The 27,935-nt window shown below is 42.8% G+C and overlaps 1 protein-coding gene across 1 annotated transcript in view; it reads right to left on the bottom strand.

Moving 5' to 3' along the window:
* ryr2a (ryanodine receptor 2a (cardiac)) overlaps positions 1 to 21,087 on the bottom strand; it is a gene marked incomplete at its 3' end in the record, with an annotated part of 80,749 nt that extends 59,662 nt beyond the window's left edge. The window contains exons 1-30 of the mRNA XM_083904675.1: positions 21,034 to 21,087; positions 17,446 to 17,520; positions 17,279 to 17,357; positions 16,880 to 16,992; positions 16,152 to 16,251; positions 15,765 to 15,861; positions 14,756 to 14,830; positions 14,494 to 14,650; positions 12,844 to 13,008; positions 12,630 to 12,751; positions 11,214 to 11,397; positions 10,215 to 10,350; positions 10,042 to 10,137; positions 9,194 to 9,312; positions 8,901 to 9,034; positions 8,018 to 8,259; positions 6,849 to 7,041; positions 6,564 to 6,768; positions 6,367 to 6,471; positions 4,675 to 4,778; positions 4,506 to 4,589; positions 4,256 to 4,415; positions 3,472 to 3,619; positions 3,263 to 3,366; positions 3,037 to 3,141; positions 2,663 to 2,837; positions 2,274 to 2,482; positions 2,010 to 2,186; positions 1,027 to 1,172; positions 821 to 935 (exon numbers count right to left, since the gene is read on the bottom strand). Of these exons, the coding sequence (XP_083760801.1) occupies positions 821 to 935; positions 1,027 to 1,172; positions 2,010 to 2,186; positions 2,274 to 2,482; positions 2,663 to 2,837; positions 3,037 to 3,141; positions 3,263 to 3,366; positions 3,472 to 3,619; positions 4,256 to 4,415; positions 4,506 to 4,589; positions 4,675 to 4,778; positions 6,367 to 6,471; positions 6,564 to 6,768; positions 6,849 to 7,041; positions 8,018 to 8,259; positions 8,901 to 9,034; positions 9,194 to 9,312; positions 10,042 to 10,137; positions 10,215 to 10,350; positions 11,214 to 11,397; positions 12,630 to 12,751; positions 12,844 to 13,008; positions 14,494 to 14,650; positions 14,756 to 14,830; positions 15,765 to 15,861; positions 16,152 to 16,251; positions 16,880 to 16,992; positions 17,279 to 17,357; positions 17,446 to 17,520; positions 21,034 to 21,072 (3,963 nt within the window). The 5' untranslated portion in view covers positions 21,073 to 21,087. The remainder of the gene's footprint in view (positions 1 to 820; positions 936 to 1,026; positions 1,173 to 2,009; positions 2,187 to 2,273; positions 2,483 to 2,662; positions 2,838 to 3,036; positions 3,142 to 3,262; positions 3,367 to 3,471; positions 3,620 to 4,255; positions 4,416 to 4,505; positions 4,590 to 4,674; positions 4,779 to 6,366; positions 6,472 to 6,563; positions 6,769 to 6,848; positions 7,042 to 8,017; positions 8,260 to 8,900; positions 9,035 to 9,193; positions 9,313 to 10,041; positions 10,138 to 10,214; positions 10,351 to 11,213; positions 11,398 to 12,629; positions 12,752 to 12,843; positions 13,009 to 14,493; positions 14,651 to 14,755; positions 14,831 to 15,764; positions 15,862 to 16,151; positions 16,252 to 16,879; positions 16,993 to 17,278; positions 17,358 to 17,445; positions 17,521 to 21,033) is intronic.
* Positions 21,088 to 27,935: the final 6,848 nt, after the last annotated feature.

Here is a 27,935-nt window from a genome sequence, read left to right on the forward strand (position 1 = left end):
TATCAATATCACGATATTTAAGACCCAATACAACACCAACACAATGCGATATTATCACGATATTTAAGACGCGATATCAATATTACGATATTTAAGTCCCAATACGACACCATCACGACACAATATTACCACAGCACAATATTATCACGATATTTAAGTCATGATACGTCACCATCACAATATGATATTATCACAATATTTAAGACACGATATCAATATTACGATATTTAAGTCCCAATGTGAAACCATAACGATGCAATATTATCACGATACGATATTATCACGATATTTAAGTCCCAATACGACACCATCACAATACGATATTATCACGTGATTAAGACACGATATCAATATTACGATATTTAAGTCCCAATGTGAAACCATAACGATGCAATATTATCACAATACGATATTATCACGATATTTAAGACACGATATCAATATTAGGATATTTAAGTCCCAATACGATATACGATACCGTATACGATATATTATCACAACGCATTATCACGATATGATATTATCACGATATTTAAGTCCCAATATCAATATCACGATATGTAAGTGGCAATACGACACCATTACAATACGATATTGAGTATTTTGCGAAATCACATATTGCGATATACTCACAACAGCTCGAGTGAAAGTGAGCTCTTGGCACCATCTAGTGGACTGAAAATGTCATTGGATTATTTTTATGCTAATCCACCCGATATAATTTATCAGTAACATCAGGTTAAAAGTATGCTTCTGTGCGTAGCTAGCATACAGATGTGACGATGTTTCAATAACAACGCGTGTTCACGCGAGACTTCACCGTGGAGGCTTGAAACAGGAAGTCGTAGTCGTCTCTGTCGTCGGCCATCACTTCCTCCGACAGCCGCGCGGACGTCGGGCAGCTGTTGTCCGGTTTGTTTCTCTTCAGCGTGAACCTGGCGGATCAGAGTCGGCGACTTAGCATCAAACAAACAAACGGCAGAATGACAAAAAAAAAAAACGTTCTTTCAAACGCGACGTTCTCACCGTTGCTTCAGTTTGGACGGCTTCTCCTGGTTGTAATCCTTGTGGTTGTTGAACTCGTCCCTCTCGGCTCCGTTGGGTCCACTGGGACCATGAGGCGACTTCATCAGGACCTCGAAGTCCGACACGGTCTCAAAGTCCTCCAGCTCCTGCGGCACAGACAGCTAAACGCTAGGTGGTAAAACGCTAACAATCTGGGTGACGGAGTCTCTCCATCCTAGGCTCCGCCCACCAGATGACCCATATTGACATATATTGATCACGCAACTCTCAATATTTATCTAAAAATATCATAAATTGTGGAGTTCTGCAAGGCTCAATATTAGGTCGGCCCACCTTTAACTTTTTGGGTCAAATTGATCCCAAACTTTGGAAGTAAATCTGTGCCATCTGAGTTTGAATTCGAATTTCTAACACTAACACTAATTTTTTTGCATCGAAATTAGACTTTGAATTTAAAAAACCATCAAATTTAAACCACAGTTTTTTTTTGCCATTGATTTTTTTTCAACGTTGAAATAAATTCAGTGTAAAAAAATTCAGCGTCTCAAAAAATTCAGCATCTCAAAAAATTTGATGTCTCAAAAAATTCAGTCTCAAAAAATTAACTTGCAAAAATTCAGTCTCAAACTTCTTGCAACTGAATTTTTTGAGATATCGGATTTTTGCAACATCAACTTTTTTGCAACTGAATTTTTATTGAGACATCAAATTTTTTCCAATGTTGAAAAAAATCAATGGCAAAAAAAAAAAACAGTACTTGAAATTTGATGGTTTTTAAAATTCAAAGTCTAATTTCGATGCAAAAAAATTTAGTGTTAGAAATTCAAATTCAAACTCAGACGACACAGATTTACTTCCATACAAAACTGTCTTCGTTTAGATTTTACTGAAAGTTTCTTATGGGATTATTGATCGATAACCACAACTATTCGTCGCTTACCGCAGCTTTAAAGACGGTATTTGCGCGTCAAGAATGTTTTTACCCTCTTTGGTGAGAAGAGGCCGCTGTTCGGCCTGGACCTGGAGAAGGTCTCGGAGCACTCGATGGGCATGCTCAGTCTGTAGAAGGTGATGTCGGTGTGACTGTTCTGAGAGCCGAACGACCTCTGCGTGACCTTTAGGCACGGACACAGCTCCACCGTGCCGTCGATCCTCACCACCTGAGGACGAGAAGACGAAGACGAAACAGAGACGTTCATTTTCCCGTTTCCTTCACAGCGTTCCGCTCCGTTGCTGAACGTCCTGACCTCGATGTGCTGGTGACTCGGAGGAACCGGCACAAACTGAGGAAGCCTCTTGCTGAGCCACATGGTCACGTCGCGGTTCATGTTGACGGCGAACGGCTCGTAGCCTTCCTGTAGGCCGCAGATGGTGAAGTACTTGAGCGTGCTGACGTCTTTACCGAAGTTCATCCTGCCCACCTGACCCACGCCCAGGCTGCACACCGGGATGAAGCCTGCGAGACACGGACGGAAAGGAAGGAAGGAAGGTCACTCCACGGGATCCAGAAGAACTTTCTGCACCTGTAGAGAACTTCGCCTGCTAATAGCTAATCGCCGTCTCCGTCAAAAACTACAAACACGGGAAGGACAAAAGTCCTTGTTATTCGGTATACAGACGTGAAAACAGTCCTGACCTTCACCAGCTTCAAAGTCCTTGAAGGCGAGCTCAGAGCCCGAGTCGTCCAGCAGAACTTCTCCGTTCAGCGTGAACATCATGGTGTGCTCGTTCAGATCCACCATGCAGCCGACCACGTCGCCCGTCTGCCACGCCCGCCCAAAGTGCTCGTTACCCTGGTGCCATCGCTGGACCTGGACGTGACCAAGGGAAACTGAAGCGTGAATATACTTAACTCGCACGAGTGTCACAAATGATGCTAATGCTAGAAGTCAGGGTGTATTTTGGCCTGAAGAACAACGACCATCAAACACCACAGTCTACTCCAGAAGCTCCCGGATCTTCTGGAGTAGGTTCTTCTAGCAATATGTCATGTCAATAAACATGAGTCACCTTGAATCCGTCAAAGACGAAGGCCTGGTCATCAGACCCCAGATCCTGGTCTGGGAGGCAGCCTGGACTGGCCCAGCCCACCCTCATCTCTCCCGCCGTCAAGACCTGGAGAAGGTTTAGAGCAAATGAAGTCTGGATTTCAACACGCCATGATGTTATCTATTTAATCACTAGTAAAAGTCATTAAAATACCCGTTTACAGTCCATTAACATCACATCCTCTCACCTCCAGCTCAAAATACCACTTCCCAGCGTTCACGCAGTAGGTTTTCTCTGCTCTGAAGATGCGGAACCTCTCGGCGGAGACGTTGTTCAGGTCAGCCTGAGCTGCTGGATTAAAACCAAGTACGGATCCATGAAAGGAGGTCATTTTAAAACATTTAAATTATTATTTCATTTAAAAAAAACAGTCCTACAAATGACAAGTCACTGTACCATGGTCCTGGTCGGGAGCTTCCAGGTTGTAGCCGTAGCCCAGCAGAGTCCTGACGGCCTCTCGGAGACTGTCTTTGTTGGACTTCTTGGTTCTCTCGTCCAGAAGAACATACGGAACCAGACGAGGGTTCCTACGATTCTTTACGTCCTGACATGTGGCAGAAGACAGAAAACACCACCAACTTTAGTACCCCACGTGCAAACTAGCAAGCTAACCATTTCTACCATGTTCACAAATCCTGAAAGCTAGCTAGCTAAACTTTCCCCTCCGTTTACACATCTGTGATTAGCTACCTCACTCTAATTGGAGACCACCTTGTCTTTGTGGCTAGGTCAGACGAGCTCGCTAATTATTTTCCCATTTGATTTAAATAGGAATCCACTAATGAGCTAGCTAGTTGTTTGAAGGCATTTTTATCTCTGTGGCTGGGTCAGATCAGATAGCTAGCTAGCTAGTGTGCTTTTTCACCATGTTTACAAATCCTACAACTGTCACAGGATTAGTTAGGGGCAAGATAGGTAGATAAGATAGATAAACTAGGTTCAGAGTAGGGCTTTTATGTTTTTAGCTACCTAGCTCTTAATTCTGAGGACTTCTGAGTCAGTTAGCCGCTACTGTCCCCTGAAATTATCTTTTCCACCCTGTTGACATCTACTGTGTTTACATGGTGGTTATCAAACTTACGAGCTATGCTACTCGTCTCTGTGGCTGGGTCAGACCTGATAGCTAGCTAGCCTGTCCACCACTGTGTGTCCACACGTATAAAAACCTCATTTTTGTCACCTGCTGGATGCCGTAGGTCCAGCCCTGGTGGATGCGGTCTCTGGCCCACACGTTGTGTGCGTTCTCAGCCAGTTTGTCCACCATGGCGTCCTGGGTGGAGGTCAGTTTGATGTGACCCAGGTCCAGAGGAGCAGGTTTGTAGCCGCTGGACAACTCGTAGCTGCACAGACGAGAGTCGTTAGAGAACCACGCGACTGCTGATGTCGTCAATAATCTGTAATAATAATAATAATAATAATCTGCGACTTACGTTAGCGACAGTTTCATCCTCCTGACTTTCTCGACCGCGTGTTCGTCTGCGAGGCCGACGTGGCAACCCAGAGCCAGGAGAGTCCTGACACAGAGAGGTTCTCAGCTCATAAACCACCAACCTTCACTGACATGAATCCCTTTGATAATGAAACTTGACAAACACTCACTTGAGCGTCTCCAGCGACATCTGCAGGTTGTAGCTCCGTTCCTGCTCGGGAAGCTTGGAGAACTCCACCAGACATGGATGCTGCCGCTTGTTATCGTCTCGAACCTGAGACACAAACACAAACAATCACAGTCTTTTCTCCAGAGTGGGTCATCTTTAGCAGCTGGAGGCATCTGGACATGCTTGGGTTAAGTTTGAAGACATTTCACCGCTCATCCAATAGGCTTCTTCAGTTCTGAAGACCTCCTGGAAGAAGGCTTTGCTGGTTCTTTAGTTTTGAAGAACTTCTGAAGAAAGATTCTTTACTTCAGAAGAGCAGAACCTAGACAATTTCTTCAGTTCCGAAGACCTTCTGAAGAAGGCTTTGTCAGTTGTTTAGTTCTAAAGAACAAGACCTAGGTGCCTCTTTCGTTCCGAAGACCTTCTAGAAGAAGGCTTTGTCGGTTCTTTAGTTTTGAAGAACTTCTGAAGAAAGATTCTTTACTTCAGAAGAGCAGAACCTAGACGCTTCCTTCAGTTCTGAAGACCTTCTGAAAAAGGCTTCACCAGTTCTGAAGACATTGAAGAAGAAGAAGGATTCTTTAGTTTAGAAGAACAGAACCTAGAGGCTTCCTTAGGTTCTGAAGACCTTCTGAAGAAGGCTTTGTCAGTTGTTTAGTTCTGAAGAACAAGACCCAGGTGCTTCTTTGGTTCTGAAGACCTTCTAGAAGAAGAATTATTTAGTTCAGAGGAAAAGAACCCAAGGCTTCATTGGTTCTGAAGACCTTCTAGAAGAAGGCTTTGTCAGTTCTTTATTTTTAAAGAACTTCTTAAGAAAGATTCTTTAGTTCAGAGGAGCAGAACCTAGACGCTTCCTTAGGTTCTGAAGACCTTCTGAAGAAGGCTTTGTCAGTTGTTTAGTTATGAAGAACAAGACCCAGGTGCCTCTTTGGTTCTGAAGACCTTCTAGAAGAAGAATTATTTAATTCAGAGGAAAAGAACCAAGAGGCTTCTTTGGTTTTGAAGACCTTCTGAAAATGGCTTCTTCAGTTCTGAAGTCCTTTTAAAGAAGGCTTCTTCTTGGTTCTGAAGAAACGTCTTCAAACATCAACTCAACCTAGTCCAGTTGACGGTTCTTTCGTTTTGAACAACTTCTGAAGAAAGATTCTTTACTTCAGAAGAACGGAACCGAGAGGGTTCCTTCAGTTCTGAAGACATTAAAGAAGAAAAGAAGGATTATTTAGTTCAGAGGAAAAGAACCCAGAGGCTTCATTGGTTTTGAAGACCTTCTGAAAATGGCTTCTTCAGTTCTGAAGTCCTTTTAAAGAAGGCTTCTTCTTGGTTCTGAAGAAACGTCTTCAAACATCAACATCGTTCTTTAGTTTTGAAGAACTTCAGAAGAACGGAACCAAGAGGAATCCTTTAGTTTTGAAGACCTTCTGAAGAAGGCTCTGTCAGTTGTTTAGTTCTATAGAACAAGACCCAGAGGCTTCTTTGGTTCTGAAGACCTTCTGAAAAAGGCTTCTTACGTTCTGGAGACTTTTTAAAGAAGGCTTCTTCTCGCTTCTGGATGAAACGTCTTCAAACATCAACAAGTCCAGTTGCCTCCATCTTTCTACTGAAGATGACGATGACCTTCACAGACATTCTCTTTAGGAGTTCTGAAGACTAAGAGACGCACTGAGGTCCCAGTGACCTTTGACCTGATACTCACGGCACCATAAGTCCAGCCCAGTTCTATCTTGTTCATCACCCACAGTTCGTGGATGTTTTCTGCCAGTTTCTCCCTGATCCTCTCCAGGTGAGGAGGCAACACGATCTACAGACACACAAGAAAACACCTTCAATAGATTTTTATCTACTTTATTTATTAATGCATTCAGTCTCAGTGTCTCAGTGTCTCAGTGTGACCTGGCTGGTGTCCACAGGCGTGGGTGTGAACGCTGCCTGGCTCAAGGTGACCGTGGGTCCCAGCAGCTCCCTGGCTGCCGTCTGGTCCTGACTGGCCTCCAGCTTCAGCTTCTCCCTGGGCAGCACCGCCTCGTAGCAGGGGGCGTAACCCGGCGGAGGCAGGAACTTGAACTCGCCGTGGCGACCGCCGAGCAGGAAGCGAACCCTGGACACGCGTTCAAACGCGGTCATGTTTACGTTTTTGTGTGTTTGAGCGTTTTCACATCAAACCACTGACTGACTTACTTGACTCCGGCGGAGAAGCTGACCACGGGGAAGAAGAGGCCGTCGGAGTTGAAGTTCTCAAACATGCCCTGAACCGGCTGACCGTTGATCCTGAAGGAGATGCTGGGCACGCTGAGGTCCAGGCAGCAGCTCACCACGTCCTCGCACCGCAACACGTGGTGATTCGGAGAGCTGACGGTCCGAGCGATGCAGCCTGGACAGGGACAATGAGGACTGACGTCTGTAAACCACTCACTCTCCCACACCAAAGCCCATAGAGAAAACCAGTGATTTTAGCTCACAGGGACACAGGAGCTGCTGGTCCTCTGCTGCCTCGTGTGGTCACTTTGTGTCACTTAAATAAATCTAAATCAAGATTTTCAAAAGCCGAATTAACAAAATAAGACATTGTAACTTGTGGATCAACAACTCCTGTGTGCTGTGATCACGGGTTTCCTCTATGGACTTTGGTGTGGGAGAGTGAGTGACTTTGGTGTGGGAGAGTGAGTGGTTTACAAACAGGCTGCAAAGTAGGTGATTTAGGTGCTAACATGCTAATATAAGATTAAAAATAATGCTGAATTATAGTACTAGTTATTATGGATGCATGCTAACATTAGCAGCTAGCACCAGATGTGACAGAATAACTCTTGTGTCCATGCAAGCTAAAATCACTGATTTTTTCTATGGGGTTTGGTGAGGGAGAGTGAGTGGTTTACACACTTCATTTTCCTAGGTGATTTATTTGCTAACATGCTAATATAGCATTAAAAATAATGCTGAATTATAGTATTAGTTATTACCAATGCATGCTAATGTTAGCCGCTAGCACCTGATATGATACAACAGCTCCTGTGTCCCTGTGAGCTAAAATCACTGATTTTCTCTATGGACTTTGGTGTGGGAGAGTGAGTGGTTTACAAACTTCAGTTTCCTGTCGTTAAAGTCTGTCTAACAGTGAAGATAAAGACGTGAACGTGTTCTTAAAGACGTCGTAGACTTAAACTGACGTAGATTTTATGAGCTAAGTGTTTAGTGAAGTGGCTAAAAATCTTTTTTTTTCTTGTGTCTCTTTCCCGGCAGCCATTTTGTTTTCACTGAGCGTGAGTTTACGTTTCTCAGGCTGCCAAGTATGTGCTAACATGCTAATATAGCATTAAAAATAATGCTGAATTATAGCCTTAGCTCACCTGACCACAAGTGAAGTCCGTCAAAGCCGTAGGAGTAAAGGTCGTCGCCCACGCCGTTGCCGCCCCACCCCTCCCCGCCGCTGGGGTAGGGGGCGTAGCCGCTGGTGTTGGCCCAGCCCACTCTCAGGTGAGTGGACGCGGCGGTGACAAAGGGCAGCGCCTGGTCCACGATCATCTCGTAATACCACTTCCTGTACTGGGCGGAGCCTTCGCTGACGCCCAGGAAGATGTTTGGACGCATGCTGTGGGAGGAGTTTGATTTAAATATGTGTGTGTGTGTTAGCGTGTGTGTTAGCGTGTGTGTGTTAGGGTGCGTGTGTTAGTGTGTGTGTTAGCGTGTGTGTGTGTTAGCGTGTGTGTTAGCGTGTCTGTGTTAGCGTGTGTGTGTTAGCATGTGTGTGTTAGCTTGTGTGTGTGTGTGTGTGTTTTATTGGTGTGTTTTACTGTGTTAACTTGTGTGTGTTAGTGTATGTGTGTGTTAGCGTGTGTGTGTTAACTTGTGTGTGTTAGCGTGTGTGTGTTAGCATGTGTGTGTGTTAGCGTGTGTGTTAGCGTGTCTGTGTTAGCGTGTGTGTTAGCTTGTGTGTGTTAGTGTGTGTTAGCGTGTGTGTGTTAGCATGTGTGTGTGTTAGCGTGTCTGTGTTAGCGTGTGTGTTAGCGTGTGTGTTAGCTTGTGTGTGTTAGTGTGTGTGTGTGTTAGCGTGTGTGTGTTAACTTGTGTGTGTTAGCGTGTGTGTGTTAGTATGTGTGTGTGTGTTAGCGTGTGTGTGTGTTAGCGTGTGTGTGTTAGCGTGTGTGTGTGTGTTAGTGTGTGTGTTAGCATGTGTGTGTGTTAGCGTGTGTGTTAGCGTGTGTGTTAGCGTGTGTGTTAGCGTGTGTGTACCTGCTGACGTGGCTGACCAGCCGTGTCTGCAGCAGCAGATCTCGTCCTGGCAGCAGATTGTCACAGATCAGGTTCTGATTGGAGCGAACGGCGACGCCGTGACACACACACAGAGAACACAACACGTCCAGGACCTGAACACACACACACACACACACACACACACACACACACACACACACACACACACACACACACACAAACACAGAATAATATAAATATAATATATGATATAAAAGACTTCTGACGTAATTGGAACACAGGAACTGGAGAAGGTCTAAGTGAGTGAGAACCTTGTGGTTGCGTCCATGTTTGTCCAGCAGAGAGATGATGGACTTGATGTGTCCTTCTTTGATGATGTTCAGAGCTTCAGGACTTTCCACCAGCACACAGTGAAGAACCTCCAGAATCCCTGGATAGAACAACAAATACACAAAACTGAGGAGATGTTTCATTTCAAACCATCATCATCATTTTTGTCCTGAAGAGTCTCCAGACGAGCGTGATCGTCCATCAGAGTCAGAAGAATCTACCACAGTAAGAATAACATACCGCAGTCAGAAGAACCAACTAGAGTCAGAAGAATCTACCATAGTTAGAAGAATCTACCACAGTTAGAAGAACCAACCAGAGTCAGAAGAACCGACCACAGTCAGAAGAACCTACCACGTTCAGAAGAATCTACCAGAGTCAGAAGAATCTACCAGGGTCAGAAGAATCTACCAGAGTCAGAAGAACCAACCACAGTCAGAAGAACCTACCACGTTCAGAAGAATCTACCAGGGTCAGAAGAATCTACCAGGGTCAGAAGAATCTACCAGAGTCAGAAGAACCTACCAGAGTTAGAAGAATCTACCAGAGTTAGAAGAACCTACCAGGGTCAGAAGAACCTACCACAGTCAGAAGAATCTACCACGTTCAGAAGAACCTACCAGAGTTAGACAAACCTACCAGAGTCAGAAGAATCTACCAGAGTCAGAAGAACCGACCAAGGTCAGAAAAACCAACCAGAGTTAGAAGAATTTACCACAGTCAGAAGAATCAACCATAGTAAGAAGAACCGACCAGAGTCAGAAGAACCGACCAGGGTCAGAAGAACCTACCACAGTCAGAAGAACCTACCACAGTCAGAAGAACCTACCAGAAGAAGCCTCCAGCCTCTCCAGTCTGCTGATGAGCCAGTCCAGAGACCCTGAGAACTGAGCACAGTTCTTCCTGTTTCCTCTGATCAGTGCAGCTGAGGGACAGAAGACAGAGAAGAGACATGAGCGTCCACCCGTGTCCACCTCGGGCGGGAGGAGAAATCAAACGCACCCAGCAGCTGGTAGAGGGAGTTGAGGATGGAGCTCCAGGATTCTCCTGCCTCTGGTCCGACCACCTCGGCGAAGTGAGCGGCGCTGCTGTAGACGTGGAGGCGGTCGATGCACTCCAGCACCAGACTGATCATGCCCTGCACGTACAGACACCGGACACAGGGGGGCAGCACTGTCACCATGACCCTGCCCACAACTGTTATATCCACCACAACATTGCGATAATCGTAAAAAAAATATCCATTTTAAAACTCTTTAAAACTCTTAAAAATTTAAATTTATTTATCGCAAATTATTATTTTTATTATATTAATCTTTAAAGATTCGTAAAAATAAAAAGGGGGCGGAGCCTACTGTCCGTACTCTACCTTAATTTTGTCCGTATCTGAAAGTTTAACTTTTGATTCTGATTCTAAAAAACAAAATTTTACTCACATTACGACAAAAAAACACAACTTCTAAAGTCTTGGGGGCGGAGCTATGACCAGAGGGGCGGGACATATCGGTCCCAATTTTTAATTTCGTAGCCGATGTCGGTAATTGGAAAAAAAATCCACTTTAAATCTCGGCGAAATCACATTATCGTACATTTAGATGAGGAAACAATTTTATTCTTCCTAAATACGTAAACAAAAAAGGCGGAGCCTCTGAAGCTTAAGTTTAATTAGTTATTCACGTAAATAAAAAGTTATTTACGTGAATAGAAGATGTTACAAAATGTCGTACTGATAAAAAAAAAAAAAACGTTACTCATATTACGTCTTATTGACGTTAACATAAATGTTACAAAATTCCTCGTAATGATCAGAATAATTTTTTTTTTCGTAATTATTTATTGCGATAAAACGCGACCTGCAGTGTCTTAAGGGGCGGAGCTTCAACTAAGACTGACACAAATCCTTTTTTTTAATTCACTAACAAAAATGGGCGGAGCACGCGCACACACACGTACACACACACACACAAACACACACACACACACACACACACACACGCACACCTCCTCCTGAAACAGGTTCTGTCGGTTCTTCAGCGCTCTCAGTCGGTTCTGCTTGTCCTCGTGTTCCAGGTGATCTCCGGGCGGTTGGAAGTAGCCAATCAGGTCCTGCAGACTCAAGCTGACGGAGTCGATTGGCAGATCCAAGGTGGAGCCCCGCCCCTTTTTCCTCAGCGTGTCCAGACCCCTGAACAGAGTGAAGAGAAGAGGAAGAGTTTAGATCAGACTTTTAGAGGTTCTTAAAGTGAACATGTTCTCATGGTATTATAGACTTTGTAAACCACTCACTCTCCCACACCAAAGCCCATAGCGAAAACCAGGGATTTTAGCATCACAGGGACACAGGAGCTGCTGGTCCTCTGCTGCCTCGTGTGGTCACTTTGTGTCACTAAAATAAATCTAAATGAAGATTTTCAAATGTCGAAGTGACAAAATCAGTCATTGTAAGTTAGTGATGGAGGCAGCAGTGGATCAACAACTCCTGTGAACTCCTGTGTGCTGTGATGTTAAAATCACTGGTTTACTCTATGGACTTTGGTGTGGGAGAGTGAGTGACTTTGGTGTGGCAGAGTGAGTGGTTTACAAACCTCAGTTTACACAAGGAAAAGTCTGTCTAACAGTGAAGATAAAGACGTGAACGTGTTCTTAAGACATAATAGACTTAAACTGACCTAGATTTTATTGGTACAAAAGGTTTAATGAACAAAAAAATGAAGTTTGTAAACCACTCACTCTCCCACACCAAAGTCACTTACTCTCCCACACCAAAGTCCATAGAGTAAACCAGTGATTTTAACATCACAGCACACAGGAGTTCACAGGAGTTGTTGATCCACTGCTGCCTCCATCACTAACTTACAATGACTGATTTTAGTGAATTCAGCTTTGAAAATATTTCATTTAGACTTAACTCAGTGACACAAAGTGACCACACGAGGCAGCAGAGGACCAGCAGCTCCTGTGTCCCTGTGAGCTAAAATCACTGTTTTTCTCTATGGGCTTTGGTGTGGGAGAGTGAGTGGTTTACAAACTTCAGTTTCCTGTTGTTAAATTCTGTCAAACAGTGAAGATAAAGACGTGAACGTGTTCTTAAAGACGACGTAGACTTAAACTGAGGTTAGTCTTTGAGGTTTTGAAGCGTCTGGTCTGTAAACACACTGGTCTACAGTGTGTTTCACAGTGTGAGTCATATTTGCCGCTGCAGCCTCTGATGTTTGTTCTAATGCGTCCTCAGAGACGTCGTCCTCTCACCGCACAGAAACATGAGCTCGGCTCCGTTAATTAACGGTTTGGAAAGAAAACTACGACGTAAAACACGACATAGTGGAGAGTTTTCTTCTCCCCCTTAAACTCATCACGTAGACAGTAACCTTTGACCCTTGACCTTTGGACGCTCCTCCATCTAAACTCTAAAGTCACCTGATGAAGAGGTTGAACAGAAACACCGTGCTGCGGATGACTCTGGCCGTGCGACTCTCCTCGTGCTGCGAGCGCGACAGCGTCAGCCCGTCGTCCATGTGACCCTCGTGATGCATGATCGCCTGAAAAATGACCAGCATTCGTCGTGTTTTTCCCAAACGTCGTCAAAACATCAGAACATCAAAGACGGCGACGCCTCGCCCGACGCTCTCACCTTCCTCTGGACTCCGCCCATGCGAGCGCACTTGGCGTCGACCGTCTGGTACGTCAGCCACAGGCTGGTGTCCACGTGCTGGACGTAACACACCGAGTCGCCGTACTTGATGTCGGGGACGCCCATGCCGTCCACCTCCTTCTTCACGCCGGGGTCCAGCTTTTCCTGGATTCAAAACAGAGACTCGGAGACGTGAGTTTGTCTCCACCTGGTGGTCGTTTGTGGAAATGACGTCACGTGGAATTTTTACGTAACGGGACGGACGGAAAGTCAACGAAAAAGAAAAGAAATTCCAGCGTTTTAACAGGAGCAGCTACAAGACGCATTCAAGGACACTCGTAAATTTAATTTTAAAAGGTTTTTTTATTGTTTCTTTTGAACATTTTTAACTGACTTAACGAAAAAAATAGAATATTCACGCATATAATTGTTATGAATTAGCATGTTTTCGCGCATTTAATTAATATAATTTATCATAGTGTGGAACAAAATATGACGTAAAATCTAATTTGAGACAAAATGTGAATATCAATGTGAAAGTCAACGAGAAAAAAAACAAACTCCAGTGTTTTAACAGGAGCAGCTACAAGATGCATTCAAGGACACTGGTAAATTTAATCACTTTTTCCTCATTTTAAAAGGATTTTTTATTGTTTCTTTTTAATATTCTTTGGCGAAGAGTTCCCTTAACTCACTTAACGAAAAAAAATCTAATATTCACGCACATAATTGTTAGCAATTAGCATATTTTTGTGTCGCTATGACAGCGTTTATATCGTACCTTGGACGACCTGAAGCAGAACGCCAGGAGCAGCTACAAGATGCGTTCAAGGACACTGGTAAATGTAATCACGTTTTCTCATTTTAAAATGTTTTTTATTGATTCTTTTTCAATATTTTTTGGCGAAAAGTTGCTTTAACTGACTGAATTTTTATAATCAAACAAAAAAAATATAATATTCATGCACATAATTTTTAGCAATTAGCATATTTTCGCATCTCTGATGGCGTTTACGTCATACCGTGGAGCAGCTACGATGCGTTCAAGGACACCGACACTGAGTTTTTATTAAAAACTAAAAAATCTAATATTTACGCACATAATTTTTAGCAATTAGCATATTTTCGCATCTCGTGATGCTGTTTATGTTGCACATAGGACGACCTGAAGCAGGACGCCAGGAGCAGCTACAAGATGCGTTCAAGGACACTCGTAAACACAATCACGTTTTATCGTTTGAATTTTTTTTTTAATTGATTCTTTCTCATATTTTTTGGCGAAAAGTTCCCTCAACTGACTTAACAAAAAATCTAATATTCACGCACATAATTGTTAGCAATTAGCATATTTCCGTGTCTCTATGACAGCTTTTACGTCATACTTTGGACGACCTGAAGCAGAACGCGAGGAGCAGCTACAAGATGCGTTCAAGGACACTGGTAAATTGAATAATGGTTTTCTCATTTTAAAATGTTTTTTTATTGTTTCTTTTAAATGTTGTTTGCAAAAAGTTACGTTAACTGACTGAGTTTTTATTATCAAACCAAAACATGTAATATTGACGCAGATAATTGGTAGAAATTAGCATATTTTGGTGTCTCTGTGTTGACGTTGCGTTTTTGCGCTAAGCGACGGCGTTGCCGTGGTACCTTGGACGACCTGAAGCAGAAGGCGGTGGACTTGACGTCGGCCTTCTCCTTGTCCATCAGCAGCAGAGTCTTGTCCTCGATGAGACTCAGGTATTTGCCCGTGGTCACGTGTCTCAGTCTGAACGGCTGACCCCAGCGGATGTGGCTGCCGCTCCACCTGGAGGTTTGTTATGAGACAGGCGCCCCCTTCAGGTTAAACCTTACAACAGCACGGCGCGTGTCGCCGTTAATCGTCGTCGTTCATGTTTGATGCTGCACTTACACGACCCGCAGCGTCTCCAGCCGCCACAGGGAGCGTGCGTGGCTGGACACGGCTCCACCCTCATAGTGAACCGTCCTGAGGGGGAAAAAAATCATTAAGTTATTTGGGACAATTTTTAAAAATCGTTCACTCTCCCACACCAAAGTCACTCACTCTCCCACACCAAAGTCACTTAATCTCCCACACCAAAGTCACTCACTCTCTCACACCAAAGTCACTCACTCTCCCACACCAAAATCACTAACTCTCCCACACCAGTCACTCACCCGCACCAAAGTCACTCACTCTCACACACCAAAGTCACTCACTCTCCCACTCACTCTCCCACACCAAAGTCACTCACTCTCCCACACCATAGTCACTCACTCTCCCACACCAAAGTCCACTCACTCTCACGCACCAAAGTCCACTCACTCTCATGCACCAAAGTCACTCTCCCACACCAAAGTCACTCACTCTCACACCCCAAAGTCACTCACTCTCCCACACCAAAGTCACTCACTCTCCCACAGCAGTCACTCACTCTCCCACACCAAAGTCACTCACTCTCCCACACCAAAGTCACTCACTCTCACACACCAAAGTCACTCACTCTCCCACACCAAAGTCACTCACTCTCCCACACCAAAGTCACTCACTCTCCCACACCAAAGTCACTCACTCTCCCACACCAAAGTCACTCACTCTCCCACACCAAAGTCACTCACTCTCCCACACCAAAGTCCATAGAGTAAACCAGTGATTTTAACATCACAGCACACAGGAGTTCACAGGAGTTGTTGATCCACTGCTGCCTCCATCACTAACTTACAATGACTGATTTTAGTGAATTCGGCTTTTAAAATATTTAAATTAGACTTAACTCAGTGACACAAAGTGACCACACAAGGCAGCAGAGGACCAGCAGCTCCTGGTTTTCTCTATGGGCTTTGGTGTAGGAGAGTGAGTGGGTTTACATCATATTTATTTTCAGGTTTCTATGACAGCGGTTAATGATAATAATGATCACCTCCTCTGCTCGTCTCCATGTTCTCCAGATGGAACGGTCAAACACTCGTCCATGTGGCCGTGAAGGAGGCGCAGGACGTCGCCACCTATGAGGAAACCTGCGGAGGAGGAGGAGGAGGAGGAGGAGGAGGAGGGAGGTCAGAGACAGATGGAGGGATGAGGTGTGGACACATGATCTTTATCCTGTGTTTTTGTGTCACTAAAACAATAATTTTACACAATAATTCATTATAATGTGGAACAAACTGTGAAGTAAAATCTAGTTTGGGACAAAATGTGACAAATATTTTTGTTTGTTTGTTGTTTTTAAAGAAAATAGACTATAGCTAAAATAGACATTTTAACACCTTTGATGTCCAGGTTTCAGGATGATGAACTGTGTCGTTACCTTGTGCAACTTCACTTCCAGAACAGATGGGGGCGACGCTCCACAGCGTCTGCTGGAACGCTGCGTCCACGTGGAGGCTGCAGTTACCGTAGGAGAGATGCTGCAGGGACATGATTTACACCATAAACACCATTAAAACATTATAAAACACACGTTTTTATGTTGGAAAAACTATAGTTAATGCAAATAAAGACGCATATTAGCCTACAACTATAATAACAAAACTAATAATGATAATAATTAATATTTTATTATTATTAATAATAATAATAATAATAATAATAATAATAACAACACATAATGAAAAAAATATATAATAATAAGTACAATGATAATAATGAATATATTAATAATAATGATAATAATGATAATAATTAATATAATAATAATAATTATGATAATAATTAATATAACAATTATAAAAATTTATATAATAATAATAATGATAAAACATTCATATAATAATAAAAACAATAATAAAAATAAAGGCTGCAATAATAATACGTATCTGTACTTGACACATGAAAAAAATATATTGAGCCACACACACACACACTCACACGCACGCACGCACACACACACATGCACACACACGCACACACGCACACACATGCACACACACACACACACACACACACACACACACACACACACACACACACACACACACACACACACACACACACACACACACACACACACACACACACACACACACACACACTCACCAGGTATCTCTCAGAGGAGACGCTGACCAGGATGAGATCATCTCCCACTCTGACCTTCTCTCCCTCTGAACGCTGCTTTGATGCTGGATGGATGGTCCACCAGCACGCCTCGCCTACACACACACACACGCACACACACACGCGCACACACACACACACTATGAGTCACAGAGTCTGACACAGTGGAGCTTCAGTAACCAGGTTAAGATTAGTAACTAATAACTGAGTCATTTAGTAAAAAGATCATCACGTCCATTTATGAACGTTAAACAACAGGAAACTGACGTTTGTGAACATGCAAGCACGCACGCACGCACGCACGCACGCACGCACGCACGCACGCACGCACGCACGCACGCACGCACGCACGCACGCACGCACGCACGCACGCACACACACCTGTGGTGTCCTCCTGAAGTCCAACATCAAAAGCCAGTTTGTCTGTGGACGAGCGTGAGGTGGACAGACAGCAGAGATACTGAAGACAGAAAGAAACACAACCATCATCAGACCTGTGTGTGTGTGTGTGTGTCTGTGTGTGTGTGTGCGTGCGTGTGTGTACGAACCATTCCACTGTACGAGTGTCGCAGCAGGACAGCGTGTCCATACAGCAAGGTACGATGACCACCACCCTGAGCCGTCTGAGAGAGACAGAGATAGACAGACAGAGACAGAGACAGACAGACAGAGACAGAGGGACAGACAGAGACAAAGGGACAGACAGACGGAGACAGAAGGACAGACAGAGACAGAGGGACAGACAGACAGACAGAGACAGACAGAGACAAAAGAAGAGTTACAAAAGAAAAAACAAAGATTGAAACAATAACAAAACAAAGACGTCATTAAAAAAACTTCCTGTTTTACTCTGAAATCACTGCACACACTTCCTGTCACATGATCTGTTTCTACTTCTTAATAACTCACCTGTGTTTCTGTTCACTTCCTGTCCCTGCTTTTCCCATCAGGAAACCCCACTGAACACTCGTTTAACTTACGTAGTTTAACTTCAGTAGCTTACATATGTAGTTTAACTTAAGTAGTTTACCTGTGTAGTTTAACTTACGTAGTTTACCTGTGTAGTTTAACTTACATAGTTTACCTGTGTAGTTTAACTTACGTAGTTTACCTGTGTAGTTTAACTTCAGTAGTTTACCTGAGTAGTTTAATTTCAGTAGTTTACCTGTGTAGTTTAACTAACGTAGTTTACCTGTGTAGTTTACCTGTGTAGTTTAACTTACGTAGTTTACCTGTGTAGTTTAACTTCAGTAGTTTACCTGTGTAGTTTAACTTCAGTAGTTTAACTTACGTAGTTTACCTGTGTAGTTTAACTTCAGTAGTTTACCTGTGTAGTTTAACTAACGTAGTTTACCTGTGTAGTTTAACTTCAGAAGTTTACCCGTGTAGTTTAACTAACGTAGTTTACCTGTGTAGTTTAACTTCAGAAGTTTACCCGTGTAGTTTAACTTACGTAGTTTACCTGTGTATCTTAACTTCAGTAGTTTAACTTCAGTAGTTTAACTTACGTCGTTTACCTGAGTAGTTTAATTTCAGTAGTTTACCTGTGTAGTTAAACTTCAGTAGTTTAACTTACGAAGTTTACCTGTGTAGTTTAACTTCAGTAGTTTAACTTCAGTAGTTTAACTTACGTAGTTTACCTGTGTAGTTTACCTGTGTAGTTTACCTGTGTAGTTTACCTGTGTAGTTTACCTGTGTAGTTTAACTTCAGTAGTTTAACTTCAGTAGTTTAACTTACGAAGTTTACCTGTGTAGTTTAACGGAATCGTTTAACTTACATAGTTTAATTTCAGTAGTTTACCTGTTTAGTTTAACTTCAGTAGTTTACCTGTGTAGTTTAACTTCAGTAGTTTACCTGTGTAGTTTAACTTCAGTAGTTTAACTTCAGTAGTTTACCTGAGTAGTTTAATTTCAGTAGTTTACCTGTGTAGTTTAACTTACGTAGTTTACCTGTGTAGTTTAACTTCAGTAGTTTACCTGTGTAGTTTAACTTACGTAGTTTACCTGTGTAGTTTAACTTCAGTAGTTTAACTTACGTAGTTTACCTGAGTAGTTTAATTTCAGTAGTTTACCTGTGTAGTTTAACTTACGTAGTTTACCTGAGTAGTTTAATTTCAGTAGTTTACCTGTGTAGTTTAACTTCAGTAGTTTACACGTGTAGTTTAACTTACGTAGTTTACCTGTGTAGTTTAACTTCAGTGGTTTATCTTACGTAGTTTACCTGTGTAGTTTACCTGTGTAGTTTAACTTCAGTAGTTTACCTGTGTAGTTTAACTTCAGTAGTTTAACTTATGAAGTTTACCTGTGTAGTTTAATGGAAGTTGTTTAACTTACATAGTTTAATTTCAGTAGTTTACCTGTTTAGTTTAACTTCAGTAGTTTACCTGTTTAGTTTAACTTACGTAGTTTACCTGTGTAGTTTAACTTACGTAGTTTAACTTACGTAGTTTACCTGCATAGTTTAACTTATCCATGTCTATGTTTACTTCCTGTTTCTCTCAGTCACAGTGAGGTCAGTGAACGCAGCATCATCATCATCATCATCATCATCATCATCATCATCATCATCATCATCATCATCATCATCATCATCATCAGTGTTTTTACTGAACACAACGACAGCGCTCGTTGATGGACAGAGACGCTGGAGCTCGACCAATCAGGGACAAGGACAGAGGCAGAGAGGAAACCACTGAGACAAAGTCAAACAACAGGAAGTGATGTCACACGTGGTGTCTGTGTGTGTGTGTGTGTGTGTGTGAGCAGCTCCATGTTTGGACATCTTCTTCCTCTGTTGATTTAAACCTGCTGAGGCGTTCAGGACAGAACAATGATGAGAACGTGTTTGTAAACATGTGTGTGTGTGTGTGTGTGTGTGTGTGTGTGCAGCTCTGCGTCTCCTCTCACTGACTGTAAATGTCGACATGACGACGACAACAGTGACAAACACACACACAGGTCAGTGGACGATCACCTACCCAGATCTCCACATCTACATGCTGTGTGACGAGAGAGAGGACAAAGTAAGTCAGACAGAAAAAAAGAAAGAAAATGAAAAATAAACCCATGAGAAGATAGATTTAACTCTCACTTAGTTTGAGCTACGATAAACTCAGCTGATCAAATCTACGTCAGTTTAAGTCTACGACGTCTTTATCGACGTGGTTTATAAACCACTCACTCTCCCACACCAAAGGCCATAGAGAAAATCAGTGATTTGTGTGCTAACATGCTAATATAGCATTAAAAATAATGCTGAATTATAGTATTAGTTATTATGGATGCATGCTAACATTAGCAGCTAGCACCAGAAGTGATACAACAGCTCCTGTGAACTCCTGTGTGCTGTGATGTTAAAATCGCTGGTTTACTCTATGGACTTTGGTGTGGGAGAGTGAGTGGTTTACAAACGTCAGTTTTCTGTTGTTAAAGTCTGTCTAACAGTGAAATAAAGAGGTGAATGTGTTCTTAAAGACGTCGTCGACTTAAACTGACGTAGATTTTATGAGCTAACTGTTTAGCTAAGTGGCTAAAAATCAGTTTTTTCCTTGTGTCTCTTTCCCGGCAGCCATTTTGTTTTCACTGAGAGCGAAACCTTTCCTCAGGTTGCAAAGTAGCTGATTTACGTGCTAACATGCTAATATAGCATTAAAAAATAATGCCGAATTATAGTATTAGTTATTATGGATGCATGCTAACATTAGCAGCTAGCACCAGAAGTGATACAACAACTCCTGTGTCCCTGTGATGTTAAAATCACTGGTTTTCACTTGGTGTGGGAGAGTGAGTGGTTTACAAACTTCAGTTTCCTGTTGTTAAAGTCTGTCTAACAGTGAAGATAAAGACGTGAACGTGTTCTTAAGACATCGTAGACTTAAACTGACGTATATTTATATATCTATCTATATATCTATCTATATGTATATATATATCTATATATATATATAGATATATCTATATATATGTCGCCTACCCGTGCTTTAATACATGAGAGTGAATGGAGAAGTTAGATGTTCCTCAGTGTGTTCTTTCTGGATCAGATCTCTGATGTCTCTGGCGTGATGACATCACAGGAAGTGAGGGAACCATGTGACGTGAGGAAGCGTTCAGTGTGTGTGTGTGTGTGTGTGTGACACACTCACCCCGTCAGCCTTCTCCTCAGTGTTGGCCAGCATCTCCTGAAGAGCTCGCACCGACAGCGACTGCTCCAGGACGAAGGTGCAGATGGAAAGATCTGGAGGCACATTCTGACACACACACACACACACACACACACACGCACACGCACACACACACAGTGTCTTTAAATGGTTTCATACATTATTCGCCCTCGTTCACACACAGGAAGTCACGTCCTCGTCGGTACCTTGGAGTTGGAGATGGACTCGAGGAAGCAGAGTCTGTTCCCGAAGCCTTCGGCAGCCAAACACAGTTTCTGCTGCTCCTTATGGATCGTCGCAGAGCACTGGAGAACCACCTCATCGTCCTACACACACACACACACACACACACACACACACACACACACACACACACACACACACACACACACACACACACGTTACGATAAAGGAGCTTCCTCATCTTCATCATCAAATCAGTCTGCTGAAATTAAATCTTCACTCTCTCACACCAAACCTCATAGAGAAAACCAGTGATTTTAGCTCACAGGGACACAGGAGCTGCTGGTCCTCTGCTGCCTCGTGTGGTCACTTTGTGTCACTGAGTTAAGTCTAAATGAAATATCTCAAAAGCCGAATTCTTCAAAATAAGACGTCTGAAGTTAGTGATGGAGGCAGCAGTGGATCAACAACTCCTGTGAACTCCTGTGTGCTGTGATGTTAAAATCACTGGTTTACTCTATGGACTTTGGTGTGGGAGAGTGAGTGACTTTGGTGTGTGAGCGACTTTGGTGTGGGAGAGTGAGCGACTTTGGTGTGGGAGAGTGAGCGACTTTGGTGTGGGAGAGTGAGTGACTTTGGTGTGGGAGAGTGAGTGAATTTGGTGTGGGAGAGTGAGTGACGTTGGTGTGAGACAGTGAGTCTGTTTCTCAGCAGCCATGTTTTCATCGCCTCATAAAGCCACACTTCAGAAAAACCACGTACCGTCTCTTTAAAGTCACATGACACAGTAAATACAATAAGTCATCATTAATGACTGCTCTCACACACACACACACACACACGCACACACACACACACGCACACACACACACACACACACACACACACACACACACGCACACACACACACTAATAAATACAGTTAGTGTGATTATTTACACACACACCAGACATTCTCTCTCCGTGTGTGTGTGTGTGCTGCAGTTTGAATTCCAGCCTTCTATGGAGAGAGAGAGAGAGGAAAATGATAGAGAGACAAAGAGAATCAATGGAAGAGAGTGAGACAGTAATGTTGTTAATAAACCGCTGCAATTTCTCTGGAGACTCTGCTGCTAACTCTGATGCTAACTCCAGCAATAACTCAGCCGCCAACTCTTCTGCTAACGCTGATGCTAACTCCACCAATAACTCTCCTGCTAACACCACAGCTAACTCCACCACTAACTCTGATGCTAGCACCACCAATAACTCCACCGCTAACTCCATACCTAACTCTGCTGCTCACTCCACCGCTAACACAACAGCTAACTTTGCTACTAACTCCTCCATTAACTCCGCCACTAACTCACCGCTAACTCTACAGCTAACTCACCACTAACTCTACAGCTAACTCACCGCTAACTCTACAGCTAACTCACCGCTAACTCTACAGCTAACTCAGCTGCTAACTCCTGAAGAACGACGACATCCTGTCATCACTGTTCGTCTTCTTCTTCTGGCGCTCACAGCGCCCTCTGCTGGACAACAAGCTAATGACTCTGAACAGACTGAGCAGAGGCTTTTCAAATGAAAGGGTGTTGTTGTTTTTTAAAGCGACAATAAAACACATTCTGATACGAACACACACAAACACACACACACACACACACACAGTCCTAAAATGAAGACACAGCATCTTACGCAACAGCAGCAGAGGAAACATTAAATATGACGACCTTCCTGAAAACACAAGACACAAGAGACAGAGGACACACAAACAGAAGACAGAGGACAAAAGAGACACAGACAAACAAACAAGAGGACATACGAAAAGAGGCGATAAAGACAGAGGACAACAGACGACGACAAAACAGGGGACACAAAGAGAGGACACACACCAGAGACACAGGGACACAAAGAGAGGACACACACCAGAGACACAGGGACACAAAGAGAGGACACACACCAGAGACATGGGGACACAAAGAGAGGACACACACCAGAGACACAGGGACACAGAGAGGACACACACCAGAGACATGGGGACACAAAGAGAGGACACACACCAGAGACACAGGGACACAAAGAGTGACAGAGTAAAACAGAGTCAGAGGAGGACTCAGGACATACATGAAGACAGAGACACACACACACACAAACAGACACACAGACACACACACACACACACACACACACACACACACACACACACACACACACACACACACACACACACACACACACACACAGGGTTTTTACAGCTCAGCAGAGAGAGAGTGGGTGGGGGAGGGGCAGCAGTGCCGTCGTCGTGGTGATGATGTGATGATGTAATGATGATGATGATGATGATGATGATGAAGAACAGGGAGAATCTTCACTCATCAAATATTGATCAGAACCTCATGGATCATTTACGCAGAGTCACCGAAGTGAAACCACGACTCAGCACATTTCACCGTCACATGACGACCATTGGACGAAAAAAACCGGAAAAAAAACCATTGGACCAAACGGTGATTATATGAAATAATATAAATTTTCTTTAGAGTTGAACTGAGACAACAAGGTTCCACTCCACACCAGCAGGGGGCAGCAGCACCACAACCATTTAGAGTGAGTGTCTAATTGTGAATGAGTGAGTGTCTAATTGTGAGTGAGTGAGTGTCTAAATGTAAATGAGTGAGTGTCTAAATGTGAATGAGTGAGTGTCTATATTAATGAGTGGGTGTCTAAATGTGAATGAGTGAGTGTCTAAATGTGAATGAGTGAGTGTCTAAATGTGAATGAGTGAGTGTCTAAATGTGAGTGAGTGAGTGTCTAAATGTGAGTGAATGAGTGAATGAATGAGTGAGTGTCTAAATGTGAATGAATGAGTGTCTAAATGTGAGTGAATGAGTGAGTGAGTGTCTAAATGTGAATGAATGAGTGTCTAAATGTGAGTGAATGAGTGAGTGAGTGTCTAAATGTGAGTGAATGAGTGAGTGAGTGAGTGAGTGAGTGAGTGTCTAAATGTGAGTGAATGAGTGAGTGAGTGAGTGAGTGAGTGAGTGTCTAAACGTTAGTGAATGAGTGAGTGAATGGGAAAGTGTCTCAATGTGAATGAGTGAGTGATTTGATAATAAAGTAACATTCTCCATAAACAAATCGAGAACAAAGTAAAGCACACATCCGTGACTTTAACCTGGATACAAAGAGTTTTTCTGGTTCAAAAAGTAACAAAAGTAACTAAAGTGGGATAAAGAGGATTATTATGGTCTGTTCATTCATCATGTTCTGACTGCACCAGCACAACTATTCTAGGACACACACACACACACACACACACACACACACACACACACACACACACACACACACATACCCTCCCTGAAGACTCGACACAAACTCTGCAAAGTCCAAACTTCATGTGAACTGACCCACATCTTTACTTTGTCGGTGAACCACTCACTCTCCCACACCAAAGTCACTCACTCTCTTACACCAAAGTCACTCACTCTCCCACACCAAAGTCACTCACTCTCTTACACCAAAGTCACTCACTCTCTCACACCAAAGTCACTCACTCTCACACACCAAAGTCACTCACTCTCACACACCAAAGTCACTCACTCTCCCACACCAAAGTCACTCACTCTCACACACCAAAGTCACTCACTCTCCCACACCAAAGTCACTCACTCTCCCACACCAAAGTCACTCACTCTCCCACACCTAAGTCACTCACTCACTCTCCCACACCAAAGTCACTCACTCTCACACACCAAAGTCACTCACTCTCCCACACCAAAGTCACTCACTCTCCCACACCAAAGTCACTCACTCTCCCACACCAAAGTCACTCACTCTCCCACACCAAAGTCCATAGAGTAAACCAGTGATTTTAACATCACAGCACACAGGAGTTCACAGGAGTTGTTGATCCACTGCTGCCTCCATCACTAACTTACAATGACTGATTTTAGTGAATTCGGCTTTTGAAATATTTAATTTAAAACTCAGTGACACAAAGTGACCACATGAGGCAGCAGAGGACCAGCAGCTCCTGTGTCCCTGTGAGCTAAAATCACTGATTTTCTCTATGGGCTTTGGTGTGGGAGAGTGAGTGGTGGAAATCAGGATAATACCATGATGATTATAAGATGAGTGTCGTTGTAAAGACACAGATCATCATGACTCTCCTCGCCTCCTCATCTCCTCTCCTCGTCTCCTTGTCTCCTCTGGAACATTCCACTATGATCAATCAGATTACATAAGAGCACTGCAGTGAGGAGCAGAGAGGACGAGAGAGAGAGAGAGAGAGAGAGAGAGAGAGAGCTGCCGCCACACACACACACACACACACACACCTGATGCTCTGTGTGTGTGTGTGTGTGTGTGTGTGTGTTTGTGTGTGTGTGTGTGTGTGACAACGTCAGCTTAAAAAAAGACAGAAAACCCAGATTTGTTTTGTTTGACTGAAAAAAAAAAAAAAAAAAAACACAACGTAAAATACGCACGTAAAATAACGTCAACACAGCGAGGACGATTCACGATTTATCGACGTAGACAACGATGAATATTTCACGTATTTAAATAGTGCACAAACGCAGTCAGAGTGATGTATGCAAGGAGCCACCAGGGGGAGCTGTTACTGCTGAAGCTGTGAGTCACACGTCGACCTCTGTTCATGATTGAACCTGAGAACAAAAGGTCGACTTCAGAGGACCTGACTCCTCCCACTGTACACACACACACACACACGCACACACACACACACACACGCGCACACACACACACACACCCCAACCTTTACCCTTAACCTAAGCAACATACTAAACCCTTAACCTAAACCCTTCAATTAACCATAAACTTAACCCTTAAATTAACCCTTAACCTAAAGCCTTTAATGAACCCTTAACCTAAACCCTTTAATTAACCCTTAACCCAAACCCTTAAATTAACCCTTAAATTAACACTAGCCTTTAATTAACCCTTAACCTAAACCCTTAAATTGACCCTTAAATTAACACTTAACCTAAACCCTTCAATTAACCCTTAACCTAAACCCTTTAATTAACCCTTAACCTAAAGCCTTTACTGAACCCTTAACCTAAACCCTTTAATTAACCCTTAACCCAAACCCTTAAATTAACACTAGCCTTTAATTAACCCTTAACCTAAACCCTTAAATTTACCCTTAAATTAACACTTAACCTAAACCCTTCAATTAACCCTTAACCTAAACCCTTTAATTAACCCTTAACCTAAAGCCTTTACTGAACCCTTAACCTAAACCCTTTAATTAACCATTAACCTAAACCCTTAAATTAACACTAGCCTTTAATTAACCCTTAACCTAAAACCTTAAATTTACCCTTAAATTAACCCTTAACCTAAACCCTTTAATTAACCCTTAACCTAAACCCTTTAATTGACCTTTAGCCTAAACCCTTTAATTAACCCTTAACCTAAACCCTTTAAGTAACCCTTAACCTAAACCCTTAAATTAACCCTTAAATTAACACTAGCCTTTAATTAACCCTTAATCTAAACCCTTAAATTTACCCTTAAATAAACACTTAACCTAAACCCTTCAATTAACCCTTAACCTAAACCCTTTAATGAACCCTTAACCTAAACCCTTTAATTAACCCTTAACCTAAAACCTTAAATTTACCCTTAAATTAACACTTAACCTAAACCCTTTAATTAACCTTTAGCCTAAACCCTTTAATTAACCCTTAACCTAAACCTTTTAAGTAACCCTTAACCTAAACCCTTAAATTTACCCTTAACCTAAAACCTAAAATTAATCCTTAACCAAAACCCTTTAATTAACCCTTAAATCAACCCTTAAATTAACCATTAATCTAAACCCAAACCTTTACCCTAAACCTAAGCCACATACTAAACCCTTAAATTAACCCCTAACCAAAACCCATTAATTAACCCTTAACCTGAACCCTTAAATTAACCTTTAGTCTAAACCCTTTAATTAACTCTTAACCTGAACCCTTAAATTAACCCTTAACCTAAACCCTTTAATTAACCCTTAACCTAAACCCTAACCCCAAAAAAGTTAGGACTAAGAGTGAAAGACCAAACAAAGTCCAAACACAAGAAGACAAAGACAGATGATGATTTTCCCAGAGTTTGTGAATTTGATGTTTCATCTATTTTTAGATCTATTTTCCATAAACAGCATCTTTAAATGTCCCAGAGGACGAGTCTGTGTCCTTCAGAAGACACAATGAGACGATTCATCTTAACTTAACCAAAGAAAAACAAAATGTCCTCACAAGGTCAACGTCTGGTGTCCATGACTTCAGAGGACCCTTAACCTGAGCCTAAGTCTGAACTTAAACATGAACCTTGTGAGGACGTCAAATACAGACTCTCACCACTAGGTGTCACTACTTCCTCTGCAGTGAACCTTTAAATCAAACACTACTCCGGCCACTAGGGGGCGGAGCCACCAGAGTGAGCAAAACGACTCCGTCACGAGCTTCAAATCGACAACAGAATTTCAAAATAAAAGCGTCTGCTTTAAAAGATGAAAGTGAAGACGATAATAAATAATAATAATAAAAACGTTTGAAGACTTTCTCCGTCTCAGGCGTCTCTGAATATATCAAATATAATATAAACGTCGCGTTATTTCACGCCAAAGTCTCGAGAAACAACAAGAGCAAGAACGTGTGGACGACAAGGACACACACACACAAACACACACACAC

This window comes from Microchirus variegatus (assembly GCF_963457635.1).
Source record: "Microchirus variegatus genome assembly, chromosome: 18".
Taxonomy (NCBI): Eukaryota; Metazoa; Chordata; class Actinopteri; order Pleuronectiformes; family Soleidae; genus Microchirus; species Microchirus variegatus.